The sequence below is a fragment of the Lepus europaeus genome, chromosome 1 (genome assembly GCF_033115175.1).
Source record: "Lepus europaeus isolate LE1 chromosome 1, mLepTim1.pri, whole genome shotgun sequence".
NCBI classification, from domain to species: Eukaryota; Metazoa; Chordata; class Mammalia; order Lagomorpha; family Leporidae; genus Lepus; species Lepus europaeus.
In genome coordinates this window covers 159,561,025-159,581,830 of record NC_084827.1, presented here as the reverse complement: position 1 = coordinate 159,581,830, position 20,806 = coordinate 159,561,025, and the positions used below count along the sequence as shown (strand labels likewise).

Genomic DNA, 20,806 nt, shown 5'->3' with positions numbered 1-20,806 from the left:
AAGGGGAAAACGTGCATAAACTTTAAGCTAAAGCACCCAGCATAATATACCTTGTACCTCTGTCATTGAATGGAAGACTCATGATAAAGCCACTTTGTGTCATGTGAGCATCTTTGCCTCAGTATACCCATCTGAACTATGGCTTTCAACCTCATTATTTCCAAAAGAGCACCAGATAAACAATGAAAAACAGTAGAACACTCATTCAAAAGACAAGTGAGTGTGGCTATTTTTTTCTCTTACTCTTAAACATTCTTTCTTGATTGTCCAGGGTAAAGGAACTTTGATGTATTACCTCTTCTGTTTCCCAAAGACAACAAGTGCTTTCAGATCACAAGGCGATTCCTTCCTTTTCCCTTGTCTTCCATGATGAGCCCAACCCCTGATTCCTTTGTGCTGAACTCCAGTGTCCAGACCTCTAACTCTGATGTTCTACTCAGGGACAATTTCATGGCCAGGACAGTTTGTAGACTGCTTTCTTCATCCAGCTCTCACATCCCTCTATTCATTGCCATGTATTCGCTACCAGTTGACTGCAGGTATTAATAACTACTAAGACATAATTTCCTATGTCTTATACATCTCAAGTAATGCACTATATTAATGTGATCTAAAAGTACATCTCCAGTGATCCTTTGCTGTATGGAAATGGCCACTACGTGGCCAGGTTAGGGCCTTCTATCAGCTTTCAGACCACACGGGATATACAGAAGGGTGTGCTGAAAGAATGTGGGACTTGCAATCACAAGTCATATATACAGTACCAGCTTTGTTTACTTACAAATATCACTGAGCTCTTATTACCTAATATAAAAAAAGGGAAATGATGCTTATTGCCCATGGTTATGTGAATGAGGCTCAAATGTGATGTTATTTATAAAAGTTCTTTTAATGCTAGAAAGCATTAAGACACTTTATAGTTGTACGTAACTCTGTGTGTTATTATCATAGTAAATGAAAAAGAGACCCCTTGGGCAAACTCTTTAAGAGATCATAACAGGTAATATGTATTCCAGAAAACAACAAGAGGACTGCCATTAGCAAGGGGGTCTCTTAAGGAATGGTGGGTCACCAAGTTACATATTTATGCATTGCCGTTTTCAGTGACTCTTCACGGGTTACAGCTCCCTTTTCTTGTTGATCTCATCAGGCTGGCAGCAGTGAAACCAACAAAGCAACTGCTTGTACAAAAAATGTCAATTGCCTTGGGCCTGTGTTCCTGTGAACTCTGTAGCATAATTATAAAAGCGTTATTGTAAAAAATAAACAAAATGATGCATTTAATAGTTGGGAGAGACATGCGTTAGTTAAAAGTAGCGAGTGGTAGCTAAAAGGATCCTACTCAGTATTGAGACTCGGGCTTTATCCTGAAGATGGGGAGCCTTCTCAGAAAAGAGATTATTAAATACCAATAATAACTGAATGATTTCTGTGTAAAACCTGAAGAACACACAATCGTATATGAACTCATGAAGAATGCATCATATTTTCATCCCAGGACTTGTGTAAAATTTATTAATAATGATATTTGCCATAGTCTAGTAAAAAAATTATCCAATGCCCTTTTAACATTGGTGTTGTGTTAGAAATTTCAAGATCTCATATTTAATAGGAAAATAAAACTCATTTCTGAATCTTTTCTTCCTGATCTCCCATCGATTAAGTCCTAGTCTTAAATAGGTAATTTTGTATAGAGGAAGAAAAGAGGATATTTACTACGAACTCCTTACAAGGGTTACCTGGCATTTTTAGTACTGGCTGTAAAAAACCACCATTAGTGCAACACACTGAAAATAGATTATGGAGTGGAAGATGGCACTTAAGATACAATAGTGGATTTTACTTATAGCCACTAACCCAACTGCCTCCACCATATATTTACTCTTGTACTTTCTTCCTTTCCTAAAGTGTAAATAAGTGATTTTTCTCTCTTAACTGCTAAGGCAGTTTATCTTAGATTTACAAAATACATATGTTTAAAACACTTTTAAAATTTAGGTAAGAATTTGTCTAAGTTCCATAATAAATCCTTGTAAATTTCTTTTTAATTTTTTTTTTTGATTCACTTATTTGAGAGGCAGGGAGAGGGAATCAGCATGTTTGAATGTTGAAAACCACTTCTCTAAAATGTAAAGTTTCTGGTTATTTTCCCCCATACATTGTGCTAAGTAATACAATATTAAGAACTGTACAGTCTTACCAAAAGGAGTCACTGAAAAGAGTCTGGGGCTTAGGGAGAACCTGTGAGCTTCTAAGAAAATAAGTGCAGCTGGCAACTCATTTTTTTTTTTGATTGAGTGACAGCAAACAAGAAGGCAATGGCAAGGGAAAAAGACAGCTGAACTGGAAGATATTAATGGCACTGACCCAGACTTTAAGCCTATCAAGCAATCGATGATGAAGTTACACCAATTTGACATCTGAAAAATGGAGATCAGTTTGTGCATTTGAATATCTTCCCAGTTTCATTTCTATTATTTGTCAGTATTCTCCAGGGCTGGTACTGAGGGTCTGATATTGAATACTGATGATTTAGTAAAGTCTCCTTTTTTTGTTGGTTGGGAATCAGAAGGCAAGGGCTAGAATCTCTGAGATCTGATCTTTCAATTTTGTATAGTCAGTCACATTTTCCTGAAAACAAACCTACCACTGTCAACAGGAGGATTTGTGTGTGTGTGTGTGTGTGTGTGATACAGTGCAGCTTTTAGCTTCTTTCACCCTTTTCATATATGGAACCAGGAAGAAAAGATGGTGTGAGGATACAATTATAGTATCTTTTAACTCTGAAGATGAACCACTTGAGAAGATTTTTTTCACATCCTTCTGTTTTCCTCTGCATCATTAGGCTAAGAGAATAAGAGCATCTGCTTGCCAGAGACAGAAGGTACTGTTATAAAGTCCACTAAATGTACAGAAAAAGGGACAAGAAGGGGAACACAAAACATACTGCAACTCATGTAGTTCTTGTGTTGATCCACATCCCAGTTTCTTTTAATTATTGGGCCTATTGGTAGAATTTAATTGTAGTGTTGGCTTAGAGAAGTCTAATGCTAGAAGGGAAGTTCCAAAATAGGGAAAGAGGAGTAATTGCCAAGAGGGAGTGGTGTCAATTAGATGTAATTCTTAGGTATTAATTCCCCCAACACAAAGATGGCGTGACTAGGGTTTGTTTTGCTACTTGGTGAACTCTGTGTTTTTTCCCGTCTCTAAAGGTAAGGACAGTTATAGTTCTCTTGTCCATTAATAGTCTTCCATGTAATGGACATAAGCGATATTCAGTAGCTGTCTGTGGATTGATTTAATGAATGGTGATGCTATTGTGACACACGTATTGGAACCATTGTCTACTCAGGAGAGGACAACTAAGAGGCTGTTTATCAGATGGTCTGCGTAAGAATGAAGACTTCTTAAATTATGAAGTGATTTTCAGGCCACATTACCCATAACCTGAAAGAGTAATAGAATTCTATGACAGCATCCATGCGGTAAAAATCAGATGCTTCTACTAGATTGGTATTCTCTGAGATTGATAGGGAGAACAAAGGCTACACAGAACTCTGCATGATTTTGGGTTACGTTTATCTGCAAACTGTGGAGACCATTGATCTAAGTTTGCCAATGAAAGCTATTGGAATTAAGGAGGATAAAATGGCACTGTTTCACCTGACTATCATCTCTAAAAATTAGAAGAAACTGCAGAGGGAAACTGAACTACCATTCAAGCTGTATCACTTGCCATTACTTAAAGAGGTGCCAGCTGGCTAATGGCTAACCTGCTTTAAAAAAACGTGAAGAGAGAAATCCCAGGAGTTCACAATGGGAGTAAGCAGATTTTTCTCTTAGCAGGAAAAAGCAATGACTGTGCTGGAAGCTCACTTGGTATAGTTTTAATGAATTAAGTTGTGTCTTTCTAACCTGCTGAAATTTCTTGAAGGATTAACAGAATATTTGATGCTAGGAAAAACCAATTGCTGGCACTTTTTTGGTGATGTTCCCACAAGTCTGTCAACGAAGATCCCATTAAGTAATTTGACGTATAACCTAATAGTAGATAAAAGGTCTGAGCCACGGAGAGCTCCAAAAACCAGCTGAAATAGGCAAAATTTGAAATGGGAGAAAGACACTCAGTTTAAACAGTGTTTTGACTTACATAGAAGCAACTTTAGAACATATTTATTAATAATTCAAAAGCAATGCAAATAAATGGAACTTATTTGCCAACAAGAAGAAGCCAGGAGGATTATGAGAAACTCTTGAAAGACTTAATTAAGCTTGGTAATGGGGTAAACACAATAGCAGATGATGCTCAGTGGAGAGAAGATGGAAGTAATAGATAATGCATCAGTCAGGACTCCTGCATTTAATGAGCTCTGAATTCACTGTACCTCTCAGGAAGATAGATCCCAGCTAGTATCATAATGACAAGGGCAAGGATGCCAGTGGGTTAAAAAAGTAAACCTAGGTCAGTGAGTTACCCCATAAAATTTGTAGAAAGGGTTGGAATTTATCAACTCAGAGAGCATTGTTAAAAAGCTATTCTTGAACTGGCATATATATAAGATTGTATAACAAGCTTCCTCTGGTATTTCTGCAACTAAAACCTCTGTAAGTCTTAACACAATTCTAGTAAACCATCATTAACAATCGTATGAACTATTTCAAACACACTGACAAGCCTATAAATAACACAAGAGCAGGTGCTGTGGTGCAGTAGTTTAAGCCACTGCTTGGGATGTCTGTGTTCCATGTCACAGTATCTGGCTTGAGTCCTGGCCATTCCTCTTCCAATATAGTTTCTTGCTAATGCACAGCACATCCTGCATGGCGGCAGGTGATGGCTCAAGTACTTGGGTCCATGATACCTACATGGGAGACCCAGCGGAGCTTCTGGCTCCTGGCTTCAGCCTGGCCCTACCCAGTTGTTGCAGGCATTTGGGGAGTGAACCCGCTGAGGAAAGATATCATCCCTTTCTCTCTCTCTCTGTATGTGTGTCTGTGTGTGTTTCTCTGCCTTTCAAATAAATAAAAATAAACCTAATAATAAAGATAACATAAAATAACTTACAAAATTAACATGTATCTACTATCTGACCTCATCAGACTCTAACATTTTTTGGCTTATTTGCTGCTGTGGGCTCGTCCTGTGAGGCCCACACTATCGTTATGGTGGCGTGACAGCGTTCTTTGGCAAGAAGCACTGGAGACAGTTTTGGTGAATGTGTCCATTTATTAGCAGTTAGGCACAAGCTTTTACAGGGCAGGCAAAGGGGAGTGGCTAGTTCAGGGTAGCAACACTAATTCTATAGGATAAAGCTGATACTGGCACCGCTATGCTTCTCCAATCAGCTTGAAGGTCATGTAGGCCACGTAGCCTTCCAGGCGGTCTTATGGGTCTGGGCTGCATCTGAGAGCTGTTCATCTCACTAGCAGTTACAAGGCCACTCACCAGGACGCAGGGGTGGGGGAAATGTGCCTGGGACCCCTGCCACCTGACAGTAGTCAGGTCATAGGTGGGTCTCAGTGTGCTGAGCCCTCTGGTTTTCCCCGGGGGGGCATGGTGTGCCATGCCCTCTTGACCTCCTGCAAAGGCTAGGCAAGCAATCTTCCAGCCAGGCACAGGATCACCCACATGCTGCGTTTTTTATTTTAGTAAAAATCAGGCACTAAAGGTACATTTGAGGCACCAGTGTAAACTCCCTGATCCTATTTTCTCCTTCCCTTTCTGCTTCCTTCCTTCTGATCCTGAAGGAAATCATTATCACAAGTCACTGACTTTCTTCAAGTAAGTAACATCCATGCGCTCATTTTGTATTTTTCATTACATATTTGTATACCTGATTACCTTAATATTATTTATATTAAGGGTTTTATGTAGATGATATCTCACTTTCACATAATTTTGCACCATTACTTTTGGCTCAACATTGTTCTTCTCAGCCCTGTATGTTATAGATGTATCTCTAATTATTTGTGCAACTTGAATGTATTCATTGAGACTGTATACTCCATTTGTAACTACATCACAGTGTATCCATAGCTTCTGATGAGCCTTTAGATTGTTTTGGATTTACTAACAGTAATATGATAGATATTCTTTGCATGTCTCATTGTGCATGTGAATATATTTCTCAAGGATATTTTGCACTCTGTCAAATGTGGTCAAATATTTTTCACAGTAGCTTTAGCAAGTTACTTTTCCCCACTGTGGAATGAGAGTTCCCACTGCTCCATATTCTCTCCAACACTTGGTGTTATCAAATTTTTCAAACTTTTGCCAGCCTGAGAGCCATAGAATGGAACCTCTTGATTTTAATTTGTGTTTTTCTAAGGCAGATATTTTTTCAGAATAAAATAACCTTATATTAGGAAATAGTAATTGTTGATTTTTAAAATATCGATTTTTACAGCTATCACAATTTAGGACAATACTGCTGGGGAATTTTTCTCTGCTTTTTGACATCTCCCTTCATGAGACAATGGCTTTGAAGAAGAGTAATTCTGCTCAGAGGGAGGGAGAGGGCTAGTAATATGTCGTGGGTTACAAAGCAAGCCACAGGTCACATAAATTGTCTCTTTCCAATTGGCAGAGGTCTTGGTAAGGGGATTTTTGTTTCAGGAGAAAAGTCAGGTCTGACAAGAAGATGGGGCTGCTACCTGTCAGCAGGGCCGCTTAAAGGAAAAGGTTGCGACACACATTTTCCACTGGCAGGTTGTCACACGTATCATTTGTAAGTAGACAGAATATGAATACCAAAGACCTAAATGTCACACAGGCTGTTGACGAATGACAAAATCCGGAACCAGACCCTGAGGTTCCCAAGTACAGAGACCATCTGTTGAATCATGAAAGTTGCTAAGCATCTGCCTTTATGGAATCTTTTTTACCCTATACAATCATCTCGGCAGATTTCATTGGCTTTTATTTTTACACCATGGCATACAGAATTCTCTGTGATCACAACTGACTCAAATTTCTGAATGAAAAAATAGTTGTTAGTAATATCCCTCCTTAGGAGTAATTACTGAAATTCTTTTCTCTGTATCATTACTTTTAATGGATTACTGAAATCACATTTCCAAATATAATTTTCATCTTAAGTGCTTAATACTGCAACATGATAATCTCTGTACAGAAGATTCTTCTGGCTGTAACAGCAGTGATGGACAGGTGGTCAAGATTTATTTTTCTTGTGTAAGTGAGGAAATTGATTCAAGGTACAGGTAGTGGTGGCATAATACATCATTTGTGAAGCTAGGATTAGAATGATGCTTTTTAACTCTTGTTCTTATCTGATACGTTACTCATTAGAGTAATTTCTGAAAACTCTTCCAATATGTAGGCCCAGGCAACAACTTATAACTCTGCTTGGCTTCTAACAAATGCAAAGATTTGTGGGAGAAATGGGAGAGGAGACCCCAAATAAACAACCTTGTACTCTTTCCAGTATCTTGTTTGATATTCGCATACCATTACCATATTGTCTCAGATTGTCTCATTGTCTGTTGAAGGGAACAGTACCTCATTTTCTCCCCATCTTTGCCCCTCAGTGGCAAATAACTTTATTCCCCATTCTCCTTTAAGGATCAGTCACTGGAATATTGAATGAGTTTCTCAGATGCCCCTGTGCTGGGTAGGGGGCGAACATACTAGGAACACCTGAAGAAAAATTCTTGGTGCCTGATGGCTATGATTTCTCTCTGAATAGGAAAAGCTATGCCCATCACAACATGTTTATGCATTTTTATTTTGCTTGGTGGACACCATGAGCTGAATAGATGGCTATATTTCTATTGTTCTTAGGGTTGCATAGGACCTTTAGGTGCTAATTTGTGGCCAACCCCCAATGACACACAGACGTTTGGTGGGCATTACTGTGCTGGCTTTATTTTTCCCTCCCCTTGTTTGCTCTCATTCTGATTTCCTAATTACCTTATATTTTCCCATTATAGGATGTGTACTTTTATAAGCCTCCACAAATCCATCTGGAATGAAATTCTCTTCTCCAAGTGATGTTTTAGATGGGTTTTGTTGAGAGACTCCCAGAAATGATCATAGTTAAGCCATGTTTAGGGAGGTGACAGCTTACAACTAAGTTTTAGTGTATCAGACTTGAAACAAAGAATTTTTCTTATGTAAGAAAGTTCCCTCCTGAGAAGTGGGGTAGAAAAATATCTGGCAATTCTTCTTTCAGCTGGGAACTTGTGAGAGTATGGATTAAGGCATCATTTCCTAAAATGTGCTCCATGGAGTATTACCCAGCATTACCTTAAAAAAACAGGAAGGAAAAAGGAAAGGAAAAGATATTCTATGATCATATAAGTGGAAATATGGGATTAACTAAAGTTATGCACTTTTTTTTTGACTGAAAAACTTTTCAGTATCTTTAACATGCAAATGTATTCTGGCTCTCCCAGATTGGGAGATAGAGTTTAGTTTCCCAAAGTCATTTTGCCCCAGAGTCTGGTTTATAGAAATCCCTGAAGCTCCCACACTCTCCACTCCCCCAAGCCCGACATCACTTTGGAGATCATAGTAATAGGAGAGGAATTAAATCCTCCCTGGGTCTCTCACTGCAGGCATGGTGAATTAACCACATGAATGCCTGGGTGATCTGGATGCAGTTAACTATTAGAACAGCACTTCCCTCTGGAAGCAGAACAGATGTAGCAGCCCTGGGGAAGTACCTCTCTTCCAGAGCACCACTGTGCCAACACCAAATGCTAACAGGAATTACTGGATCAGTGGAAGGGGCAGAATCTCAGGGGAGGTGATGTACCTGATGTGGCTCGATATAGTGGTTCTCAATTCACAAGCACCAGATCTTTGTGATGTTCCTAATTAGCACAGTCATACCTAGTGTATGCATCCCAGCTTAATTCTGCCCTGTCCAGAGGCTAAAGGACATTTTCCTTTTAGAAACATTAAAACACAGTTAGGAGACTAAGTTTCATACAGAGAATGTCCTACAATAAAATGAGGACCTTGGGTTCATTTTTTTATATTAATTTAGATGTAGAAGGAGAAAAATAGTTGCTATTATTCTGTTTACAAACGGCCATGGGAGGGAGATTTTTTTTCCCCTATGATTTGTGAATCTTTGTTACTAAAGGACAAGTTTCAGGAAAGCAAACTGTTGACTACTGTTAGGCCTATCTAATAAGTCTGACAGAGCCCACTCATCCAAGATGAACCACAAGCCTCAACATTCTTTGCCAATTGGAAATATTTTGAGTAGCATTGGTTGAGATTTTTATTTTTAAGCTTCTCAAAATTCTGTCCACATAAGAGTTTATTATCTACCATGGATGTATTTTTGTTATGTCTCCTAACCTTGAATCAAGGCATTTTGTTTAAAATTTAAATAGATCGGGGCATGGCCTCTGGAACCCATCACACAGCAGGGTCCCTGGAACATTCAGAAAGGAGGGAGGTACATTCTATTCTGGAGATTCATTAAGGTGAGGTCACAGAGCCCTCTGGACTGACCATCAATTCAAGTGTGCACTTAAGGGTCAAAGACATAGCATTCAATGCCACTGCAAGGTCCTGAGTCTAGACAGCCTTCTATAAATTCCTTTTCTCTTAAAAAAATAATAATAGCGATTTGTCAAAGCTATAAATAAGGCAGAGATCTTTCCTCACTTCTTCTCACTTATAGTTTCAGAACCAGAGTCCCAAAATTATCTCTACAAGGACAATTTTTTCACCTTTCAAAATCTGTCTGGCTGTGATAATTGTCAGTAGCTTTGAGTTCTGTGGGGCGTTGGGGAAATATGCCAGCATTGTAGGATACACCACATATGACCCAAAATTTGTTCTCTCTATGGCTGTATCTATTAAACAGCTGTGGGTGCCATATTTTGAGTGTGGGACCTTCCTTCTCACTGCTTCAAGGATGAGGAATCATGCTTCTTCCCTTAGAACCAGCTACTGTCTACCTTTCTTCCAATAGGTTTGAACTTAGTAAAGCACCTGTACTATGAAGCAAGACTTACCTTGGGAGAATTAGGAAGAATGTGTCATGGCACCACACCCACTGAGCACGCAATACTTGAAGCACTACACCAGTTGATCCAGGTACATATTATGAATTGCTAGAGAAGGAAACACATCATGCAACAGTCCTAAGCATTCATTGGCTCAAGGCAGAGAAATGAGAGATCAGGTGGAGTAGTGAAGCCTCAGCCACTGTGTGGTAAATGAGACAAGTGATGCAACAGTGCGATGAGCAATGGTAACTCGTGGTTCTCTGCAGCCTTTCGTCTTCAGGGTTTGCAGTACTTTAGACAAGCTTTATCTAATTAATCTTCCTTGTACCCTGTGAGGCAGCAAGGCCCATTATCCTCAATTTGGTAGATGTGGAAATTGAGACTTAGAGAGGTTAATTTATTCCCTGTGAGTCAGTGATTCAACAGCAAAACCAGAAAGGTGTCTGTTTTCTCAACAGTCTGTTCCCTCTGATATCCTGAAATTCAGCTGAACAAAATGTTGTTTTCACTCTTGTCATATGTCATACAGTTATAGATCCATCTCTGATGTTTTATTGTTCATGTGACCTGGAGCAAATGGCTTGATTCTCTGATGTCATCCTCAAAATGGGTATAGCTCTTGTCCTAGCTTTCATACAAAATGATGTATGATAAATCCCTTCAAAAACGATGAAGGGATTCTTTTTTTTTTTTTTTAACAGGCAGAGTGGACAGTGAGAGAGAAACAGAGAGGAAGGTCTTCCTTTACCATTGGTTCACTCTCCAATGGCCGCTGCGGCCGGCGTGCTGTGGCCGGCGCACCGCGCTGATTAGAAGCTAGGAGCCAGGTGCTTCTCCTGGTCTCCCATGAGGGTGCAGGGCCCAAGGACTTGGGCCATCCTCCACTGCACTCCCGGGCCACAGCAGAGAGCTGGCCTGAAAGAGGGGCAACCGGGATAGAATCCGGTGCCCCGACCAGGACTAGAACCTGGTGTGCCAGCGCCGCAGGCGGAGGATTAGCCTAGTGAGCAGTGGCGCCGGCTGAAGGGCTTCTTAAAACCAATGTTTTACTATTTGTTTTCAAATATGTGTTCTTTAATATTTGTCCACTAATTCAGGACATCAAATTATTTCCATGTGCTTTATTTAATAGAAGTATGATGAACTTGAAAACCAGCCTCTTCCCCAACTTTTATTTTCTCGCTATATATAATAAGTAAGTTATGTTTTTCAAATATAAACATGGAATATTTCTTTTTTTTTTTTAATTTGGCAGGCAGAGTTAGACAGTGAGAGAGAGACAGAGAGAAAGGTCTTCCTTCTGTTGGTTCACTCCCCAAATGGCCACTACGGCTGGCACGCTGCACCGATCTGAAGCCAGGAGCCAGGTGCTTCCTCCTGGTCTCCCATGCGGGTGCAGGGGCCCAAGCACCTGGACCATCCTCCACTGCGTTCCCAGCCACAACAGAGAGCTGGACTGGAAAAGGAGCAACTAGGACTAGAACGCGGCGCCCATATGGTGCTGGTGCTGCAGGTGGAGGATTAACCAAGTAAGCCATGGCACTGGCCCCGGAATATTTCCTTTTAAAATACAAGAATGAGCCTTATTTAATACCTTTATGTCTACCAAGCACAAAATGATTGTTTAGAACTTATTTATTGGGGTTGGCGCTGTGATGTAGAAGGTTAAGCCTTCCTCTCCAATGTTGGCATCCCATGTGGGCACTGATTCGAGACCTGGTTGCTTCATTTCCAATCCAGCTCCCTGCTAATAGCCTGGGAAAGCAGTGGAATATTGCCCAAGTTTTTGGACCTTTGCACACTCATGGGAGATCTGAAAGAATCTGGCTCCTGGCTCCTGGCTCCAGTTCAGCCCAGCTTTGGCCACTTCTTCCATTTGGGGAATGAATCAGTGGATGGAAGATAACTCTCTCTCTCTCTCTCTCTCTCTCTCTCTCTCCTTATCTCTGCCTTTAAAAATTGAAAAAAAAGAACTTATTTATTAATAGATGATGGGTGGATTTACTTTGCAGAAAATAAGTCAAGTGATTGATATTATGGATGTCAGAGTGCATTTGTTAGATTTTTAAAAAAACAAGACTTAAAGGACCTACAGCAATACATATTGACTTCATTAATTAAATCTAACCATTTTTACAAGGCATATGAATACAATACAACATTACTCACTGAGTTTTCTGTATCTGTTGAGCTGACTATAACATTGGGATGAAATTTGAAACTTTTTAGAGCCCTAAATCATGCAGTCTTCCTGTGACCCTCAGGGGTTAACTTTTTTATTTGTATATTTAATAAACATTTGCTGGCCGGCGCCGTGGCTCAACAGGCTAATCCTCCGCCTTGCGGCGCCGGCACACCGGGTTCTAGTCCCGGTCGGGGCACCGATCCTGTCCCGGTTGCCCCTCTTCCAGGCCAGCTCTCTGCTGTGGCCTGGGAGTGCAGTGGAGGATGGCCCAAGTGTTTGGGCTCTGCACCCCATGGGAGACCAGGAGAAGCACCTGGCTCCTGCCATCGGATCAGCGCGGTGCGCCGGCCACAGCGCGCTACCGCGGCGGCCATTAGAGGGTGAACCAACGGCAAAGGAAGACCTTTCTCTCTGTCTCTCTCTCTCTCTCACTGTCCACTCTGCCTGTCAAAAATAAAAAAATAAATAAATAAATAAACATTTGCTATATGCCTCACATGGTGCTGAGATCTAGGTAAGAATTTTTTTTTTTTTTTGTCTTTCCAATCTCTCAAAACAACTGCCACTTTACTGAATGAGTGCCTGGATTTTAAGGTTCATGGTCAGGCCTACTTTTAACCCTGTGCTAAAGTCATCTGAATCACATAATGGATGAAGCACTTATTTAGAGGGAGTAGAATCAGGAAAAACTCATACATTTGACCCGACCTGGTGTGAGTGGTGAAACAGTACACCTGCCCTCAGGGAACAGCCTGAACCCCCAGTTGTGTGGTGTGTATGAAGGACAGCAGGTGCAGCTCCATGCATTCCAGATAAAAGGCCAGGTTATATCTCTTACAATTTTAATTATGCCTTGGAAAATGTAATTTAAAACAAAATTTGTCTGAGACTACAAAAAAGACTTTAGAATTTGTTATCAATATGCTCCTGAGATTAATTTCCTTTATTTATATTGGGGTATTTGATTTTTTGTAGGTGATACTTTTGGATATGCTGTCTCATTTTGGACTCTTGGGGTGGTGTTCAATTCTTGTGATGTTTAATAAGGAGACATTGTTTGCATCATCAGAAGGCCTGATGCTTACTTTGCCAATGTGACCCTATATCCAAAAAGTTTAGAAAAGTATAATTCTGATCCAGCTTCCTGTAATGTGCACCCAAGAAGGCAGCAGATGATGTGGGAGACCCAAAGGGAGTTCTGGGCTCCTGGCTTTGGCCTGGCCAGCTCCAACTATTGTGGGCATTTGGGATGTGAACCAGCAAATAGAAGATATCTCTATCTCTGCCATTCAAATAAATAAAACTTTTAAAAATCAGAAAAAAAGAAAAGTATAATTCCTCAAATGAGTAACTGTATTTTTAATAAGAATTTTCCTATCGTTTCTCGGCCTTTTGGCTAAGATCAAGTGAAGAATTTTCCTTCCATGACTTATCATTCATCTCTTCACTGAGGTAAAGACTAAACCCCTTTCACATGAAAACATAAAAACACCACCTACGTTGGGTTCTGACCTGTTTTGAGAAAAACACAAAGGACTACTGTGGAAAGTCTCCAATTGTACCATTACCATAATGTCTACAAATGTCACCCAGACAGCCCACGGAATACTGCTTGAGTCTAATGAAGTCAAATGGAAGTAGCTTCGTTATCAAATAGACTGTGACATTTCCTTCTTACATCATACAATAAATAGAAAACAGCACTTTTCTAGACACTGCCACTGAGCTGTGGCCACCTGAATTTCTTACAAAAGTTGGTAGGAACCCTTCTGTAGTGATAACAAAGACCAAAAGCAAGAGAGTTTGTTGGGAGAGAACAGCATCCTTGGCTGCATCAATGAGTAAAGAGACAGGAAGGAAGAAGGGAAGAGAGAGAGCCGCAGGAGTAAAAGAAAAAAAGAATTGGAAACCAAGTAGAAAGAGGTGGTGAGTGCGAAGGAAAGAAAGAGGAAAGCAGTGCACACTGTAAGACAAGGGACATTAAGTAGATCAGATGATGTGAGAGAAGAAGGATGGGGGGAAGGTGAAAGCACGACATGAATCAGGCAGCATAGGGAGAGGGATGAGTGTGAGGTAGGTTACCTCACAGCCAGCAACCTTCAGCCTGCAGGACATATGCATCCTTCTGCCTATTTTGGTAAATAAACATTTATGGAATTACAACCAGGCCCACTGATGTACATATGGTCTTTGACTTTTGTACTAGAATCGTTGGATTGAGTAATGATGACAATACAGGGTAGCTTAAAGCCATCAGCTTAAAACTTTACTGGTCTTTGGTGAAAAGGTTGGCATTTTAACCCCCTGGATCTCAACATCAACGTGCATCAGAATTACCTGGAGGACTTGTAAAATGGATTGCTGAACTCCATACTCAGGGCTTCTAGTGAAGTAGATCTGGGGTAAGATTGAAATGTTCATTTCTAAGATTTCAGATGATGCTGATGTTGCTGCTTCAGGGACCACAGTTGGAGAACCATTGCACTAATATTTACATTGTGTCACACTAATATTTTTCTGGAAAAGTATTTTTGTGCAGAAAGAGAAAGGAAAAGCAAGCTTGATCTCTCTAGGCAAACATAGATATATGCTGATGTCACAACTGTTTACAAAGTGTCTATTTTAAAAACAATTCTTAGAACTGAGTGTTTTATGGTTCTGGTTTCATTATTACAACAATAAAATAATAGCTTGATTTAATTTAAGTTTTGCTAATTGGTGGCCTGTTCCTGAAAGTGTTTTATAGTTTGGTTTGATCAGTTCCCTGAGATAATACTGGACTATCTCCATGTGATTATCAGCTTGTGATGATCATGTGGGCTGTATCCATTTTATGAGAATGACCTCTACTACCCTTGGGTGGCTGCACAATGCCTCTGTCAGGAGCTACTGAGAAACTTAAGTCATGAGTGGCTGGGGATTCTGTTTATCACTCACTTCTCACCTCACCTCACTCCCAAACTAAGTTGGAGTCTTCCGGATTGGATGCCAAGAATAGACGGGCTCTACAGTAGCTTTTCTCGTAAAGATGAGCATGAATGTTGTTCTGGGTTTGAGACTTTGGAATCATGATACCAAGGACACTTTCCTGATTTTACACTCTGTCTCAGACCCTGAGATCTGCTTTATCACCTGCCGGTGTTGCTGTGGTTTCACAGGCATGGTCTTTCTCTGCCTGTGTCCCTAATTCTGCTCTGGCCAGGAACATGAGCACTCAGTTATTAACCTTAACTTTGTGTTCTCCGTGCTTGCTGCATGAAAGTTTTGTGAAAGACAGAGAAATGTTCTTCTTTTTCCTTCATCCCAGCATTTGGTAATATAAAAGGAAACATAATTTTAGAACCTGAAAGTGCTAGAGACACCTTCAGAATAGAGTGAGTTCAAGTTAAAATTAGTAGCTCTTTAAAATGTGTGATGGTTTGACTCCACCATGGCTCTGACTGGTTACTTCCTTGCACTCATCACTGAGTTTGGCAAAAGATTGAAATTTTTTTTTCATAAGAAAGCTACATAAAATTTAATTCTACTTCACTCTGTCTTGTTAGCTCAGAGGATTTCCATATTTTGCAAAAAGTCGATGTGCATAAGAAATTTTGTTACGGATGTCAAGGAAGGATGGGTGATGGAATGTGTGTTACACGCCTTGCATAGAACAGGGGATGCAACTGATGCTTAATCAGTTGGTGTTATTGGTGCTGTCGCAACTACTCCCCACACTTAAATGTGTGTACAATCCTTGGTTAAAAGATGATAGCGAAATAAATCATGTAGGCAGTCTACACTCTACATGGCATTGTGTTTTCTGAAATGTGTGCATATCTAAACCGTGCATATCTGCATGATCCAAGTGTAACAGGTTAAATATCAGATATCAAAAAACTAAGCAAAGTGTTGCTTGTACTTTCAACAACATGGGAGCTTATTTTAAAAGAAACCCTGCGATGAATTTTTCTATGAAGTAGGCTTATCCTCTATAGATATCACATCAAAGAATATTGTGGGTTTAAATTCTGTGAAGTTCCTCTCAAATAATTTACAAGTTGTAGTCAATGTCAGGGAAGGTAAAATTAGAGGTGAAGCATCACCTCCTCTAAGCTCTTATGTGCTGATTTATTATAGCAGCTCCTATGACACCATTTTCCTTTCCCTCCATGTTCCAAATGGCTTTGCTTGAGATTCCATTGGTTTTAGCACTGCAGGACTCAGCACACCCTCATGCTGATAAGTGGCCTAGAGAGGAGGGATTGTCTGGCCATTTGTTGTCCTTCTATCTCTCTCTCTTCCATTCAAAACAGCCACTATGAATATTTGAGAGCAAGCAGGTACAACCCCATTTGCAGATCACACCCTGACTGAGGGGCTACAGCTGGGATCTGTGTAGCAGAGTGGGTTACCCTAAATGGTGAACATTTCATGACAAACCCTATAAAGGACTTGCTGTATCTAGTTCACTGCAACAGAATTTGATATGGAAGCATGATGTAAAGAGCCAACAGGCAATTCAACTGCACTTCTTTTGCTTGTTGAGGGAGTTGTACTACAGTGAAAATATTGATGAGAATTATTGTTGGCTCATGCAGTCTTCACAAGGGTTCATTTTGGTGACAGAAAGAGGGGCTTCTTAGAAAATACCAGTGGACAGTTTGATGGGCTTATGGGTTCCCCAGATTCAAAGCTTCCATTCCTAGTCATATTAATTTCCGTGTTATCTTCCTGTGATTGCTGTAAGAAATACCTGTAAACAGGACGGCTTAAAGACAACACAAACTGGGGCTGGTGCTGTGGTGCAGCGGGATAAAGCCCTGGCCTGAAATGCCAGCATTCCAAATGGGCTGTTCTCTAATCAATTCTTCTTAATGATATAAACATTTTCCATATTGACTTTTTAATGGCTACATTGAATTTAATATAGATACACTGTGATTTATTTTTAAAGTATTTTAACCAGTATTCTCTTTTGAAATTTATTTCAGAATAATTTTAAATTTACAAAATAAAAATTGTGAGATTGTGCAGTCCCCACATACCTGACATCCAGCTTCCCCTATTGTTAGCAACTTATATTAGTATATTAATCACATGCTATAAACATCACCCAGTTTCGTTTTTTTATTAATATCTCATATTAGTATAAAGAAGTATTCATTGAAACTACTTTAAGTATTTCTTTGGAATATATCCCAGGAAGAGAGATTTATGGGGCCACAGGTATTTTTAAGTCTTTTGATATGTATTAACTAATGTAGCAAAATCAAGTTAACTAAAACATTGTCCAAACTTTTTTTTTGTTCAGTGTCCAACATTAGCTACAGAGGTGGGGCTAATTTGGAGGATAGAGACAGTCATAATGCAGATGTAATTTCACAAAGTTGAGCTATTGCACTTTTTTCTCTTTTCTGGCAATATATATCATAGTGATGTAATTCTTGTTTTTTAATTTCAGGTTATCTTGCTCCTCGAAACCTTCCTAGTACTGGCTTCTTCCCATTCCTGCAAACTCTACTCTGTGACACTGACTCTAAGTGTAAGGACACACCTTACGGGCCACAAGATCTGCTTCGCCGGAAAGGAATTGATGATGCACTATTCAAAGACAGGTGGGGGCACTTTTCAAATGTGTTGAGTTATTCTGAAAGATCAAATCTGTTTCTTCATTAAGTAACCAGGAAGCCATTCTGGGTTAGATATTGCTTTATTTTCTATGTTTATAAATGTGAATTAAATATGAATGAACAAAGTGGATACCAGCTGTAATCACCATGTTTATGTGATATTGAGAATAATGTTTTTTAGGTGAATTACACAAGTTTTTGTTGTATTGTTTGAGACACACAGAGAGAACATTGCCATAAATTGGTTTATTCTCTAATTGCTTACAAGGGCTAGGGTGGGTCAGGCCAAAGCTGGAAGTGAGATCTCAATTCAGGTCTCCCACGTGGGTGGCAGGGACCCCGATACTTCAGTCATCACCTATCACCTGATCCTTCGGAGTCTGCTTTGTTGGGAAGCTAGAATCGGGAGCAAGGCCTAAGAATAGAATCTAAGTATTCCAATTTGGGATGCAGATGTCATAACTAATAGACCAAAACCTACCCATCAAACTTTACTTTTTCAGATAGGTGGTCAAGGCAGTTCTTTACCTCCCTCAAAGATTCTCTACCCTACTTCCAATTATCAGCAACAGATTGCCCTAAGTGTCAGTCAAAACACAAGATGCCACAAGCCTATGATCAGTATCAAGAGCTCCCTCTACTGGAAGAATATCATATTTCTATTACATATATGGTACAGATATAATGAAGACCAAGAAGTGTATAAAATAAAATTAAGGCTCTTGAAATTCAAAGTAATAAAACTGAAAGGATACATATTTGAACAAGCTTTAAGTTAAATGAATGTATGTGCTACTTTGTGGTGTAAGAAGCAGTTGAAGGAGGAAGATAGAGAATCTAGACCATTTACAACCTCAATTTCTTTCCTGGGATTCTAAACCTACAGAGACACCCAAGGGTGAACTGTCTGTAGGACTGAAAACAATACTGTAACCTTGAATGAACCCTGAGATAATTCTGTTTGAGATTTTTATAGGTGTCCATCAAGATAAGATTATATTTATCTATAATCAGAGATATTCCCTACCTTTAGTATTAAATTCATTGACATAGAGCACAATTTCTACTTTAGCATCATCATCATGATTTTGTTATCAAATAATATGGGTGATACTTAAGAGAGAGCAACTACAAGCTATTTAACATAAACCAAAGCCAGTTAAAGTCCATACTCATTTGCAAAGGTGAGGCCAGTGATTCAAGTGTTGATGACCTATGCATTCCTATAGGAGTGATGAATTAGGTGTTGATGTATGCTTATGTTCTGGCAGAGAAGAAAACACTTTAATCAATAACAGTAATAGGAAAGTGGTGCAATGAAAAGTGCAAGAAGGTTTCTGAAGCAAGTCACCCTGAATACTTAGAGTAGAAAGAGCTTCCAGCTGGCGTGAATGGGGAGATGTTCATGAAGATCCTTACTTGAGATAGAAATTTTGTGAACCAAGCATTAGAGGAGATATGGGAAGAATTAGCATACCACTTATAAATTGGATTACAGTTCCAACTGTGAACCTCTTGTTTATATATATATATTTATTTTTCATAAACAACTATGATGGAAATAGCATATCTATACATCCTCCAAAAAGAGCATTTTCTTGTGTAAAATTATAGAGAACAAAATTCATGGGGTTCCTTGAGATAATACATGGAGTTGATTTTGAAACTAAGATTAAAGTCTAGGTTTATTTTGTTATCTATTGATTATTCTCCAGACAGTGGTCATATCTGCTTGTCTTAGATTTATTTTGACTTCCAGGTAGTTTATCTAGTTCCTTGACATTTAGCACAATTTCTACTTTAGCATCATCATTATAATTTTCTTGTCAAATAATATGGGTGATAATTAAGAGAGAGCAACATTTTATTTAACATAAAATGCAAACATGTTAGGAGAAGGCACTTGGGACACATAATTATTATGCTGCAAATTTTCCCTGGTTTTGTTGTTTCAATAACTTAACTGGGCTTAATGCTCTAAACACTGATGTTTATTCATTTCATCTATTAATTTATTGATGACATAGTGACAGGGACATCTACATGTTGTATAGTGTTATATATTGTTAAATATTGCTCTATGTTCAGTATTTTTTCTGAACTACCAATAATTGGAGCTTAATTTATAAAGTGATATAAAATAATAAAATTACATTAATATCTCCCATCATGCTATTAACTTTTATGTTTTATGTAGTCATGCAATGAAACAGGCACATGGTTACTGGGGAAATTGTTTTCCCTTGGTAAAGAAAGTTTTACCAGAATAGCCTCATTAAGAAACAAAGCAATCTTACTCTTCTATTCTATAAGTGAGAAAAGAAATGAGGACATTGGTCTCATCAAAAGAGGCTTGCCTTGTTTCTTTTAATAGAATGTTCTTATGAAAGACATGATCTCACTGCAGCCACTACTTGCTGGTCAGTTGCCAAGGGGTTTGATATGATTTTTGCATTTCCAGCCTCCTGCTATTAAATTCATGCTTCTCTAGGCATTAGCTTCAGCAGGAAGTGTTTCAAAAGAATCTAACACTATACTCAACACCAACTCTAACTAGCTGTTTGAGAAAAGAAATGATTACATTTGTGGTTTTCTTGCTCATTTGCACAATGGATGATCTGACATCACAGATTATACCCTTGTCTTTCCTCCTTACACTGCCACTAAGAATACATCAAACGGTGGGAGCCACCGACTGTGCCATAGCTCACACAGTTGGCAAGAGGCAAAGATCATCTCCCAGAGCTCACAGGGTCATTATTTGTAGAAGTGATTCAGCATTCCTGCAGATCCTGTGGGGCAATTGCCTCTATGGGTTTGCTCCCTGGTCCTGTTGACACTCATCCATGGCTGGTAATTTCTAAATTGAAAACTCTGCTCCTATTATGGCTCCTACAGAACAGGAGAAGCAGTTGAACTAATTTTATTCAGGGATAATTATAAGGTGCCAGAGCTTTTCTTTAATCCTGAAAAATACTGATGAGCTTAAAAAGTGACCCGAAAACCTAAGAATGTAAGG

At 39.3% G+C, this 20,806-nt stretch overlaps 1 protein-coding gene across 1 annotated transcript in view; it reads left to right on the top strand.

Annotated features, from left to right (window-relative positions):
- Positions 1-20,806, top strand: part of ABCA12 (ATP binding cassette subfamily A member 12) — a 183,908-nt gene that overhangs the window by 43,629 nt on the left and 119,473 nt on the right. Inside the window, exon 3 of the mRNA XM_062201848.1 lies at positions 17,619-17,772. Coding sequence (XP_062057832.1) covers positions 17,619-17,772 — 154 coding nt within the window. The remainder of the gene's footprint in view (positions 1-17,618; positions 17,773-20,806) is intronic.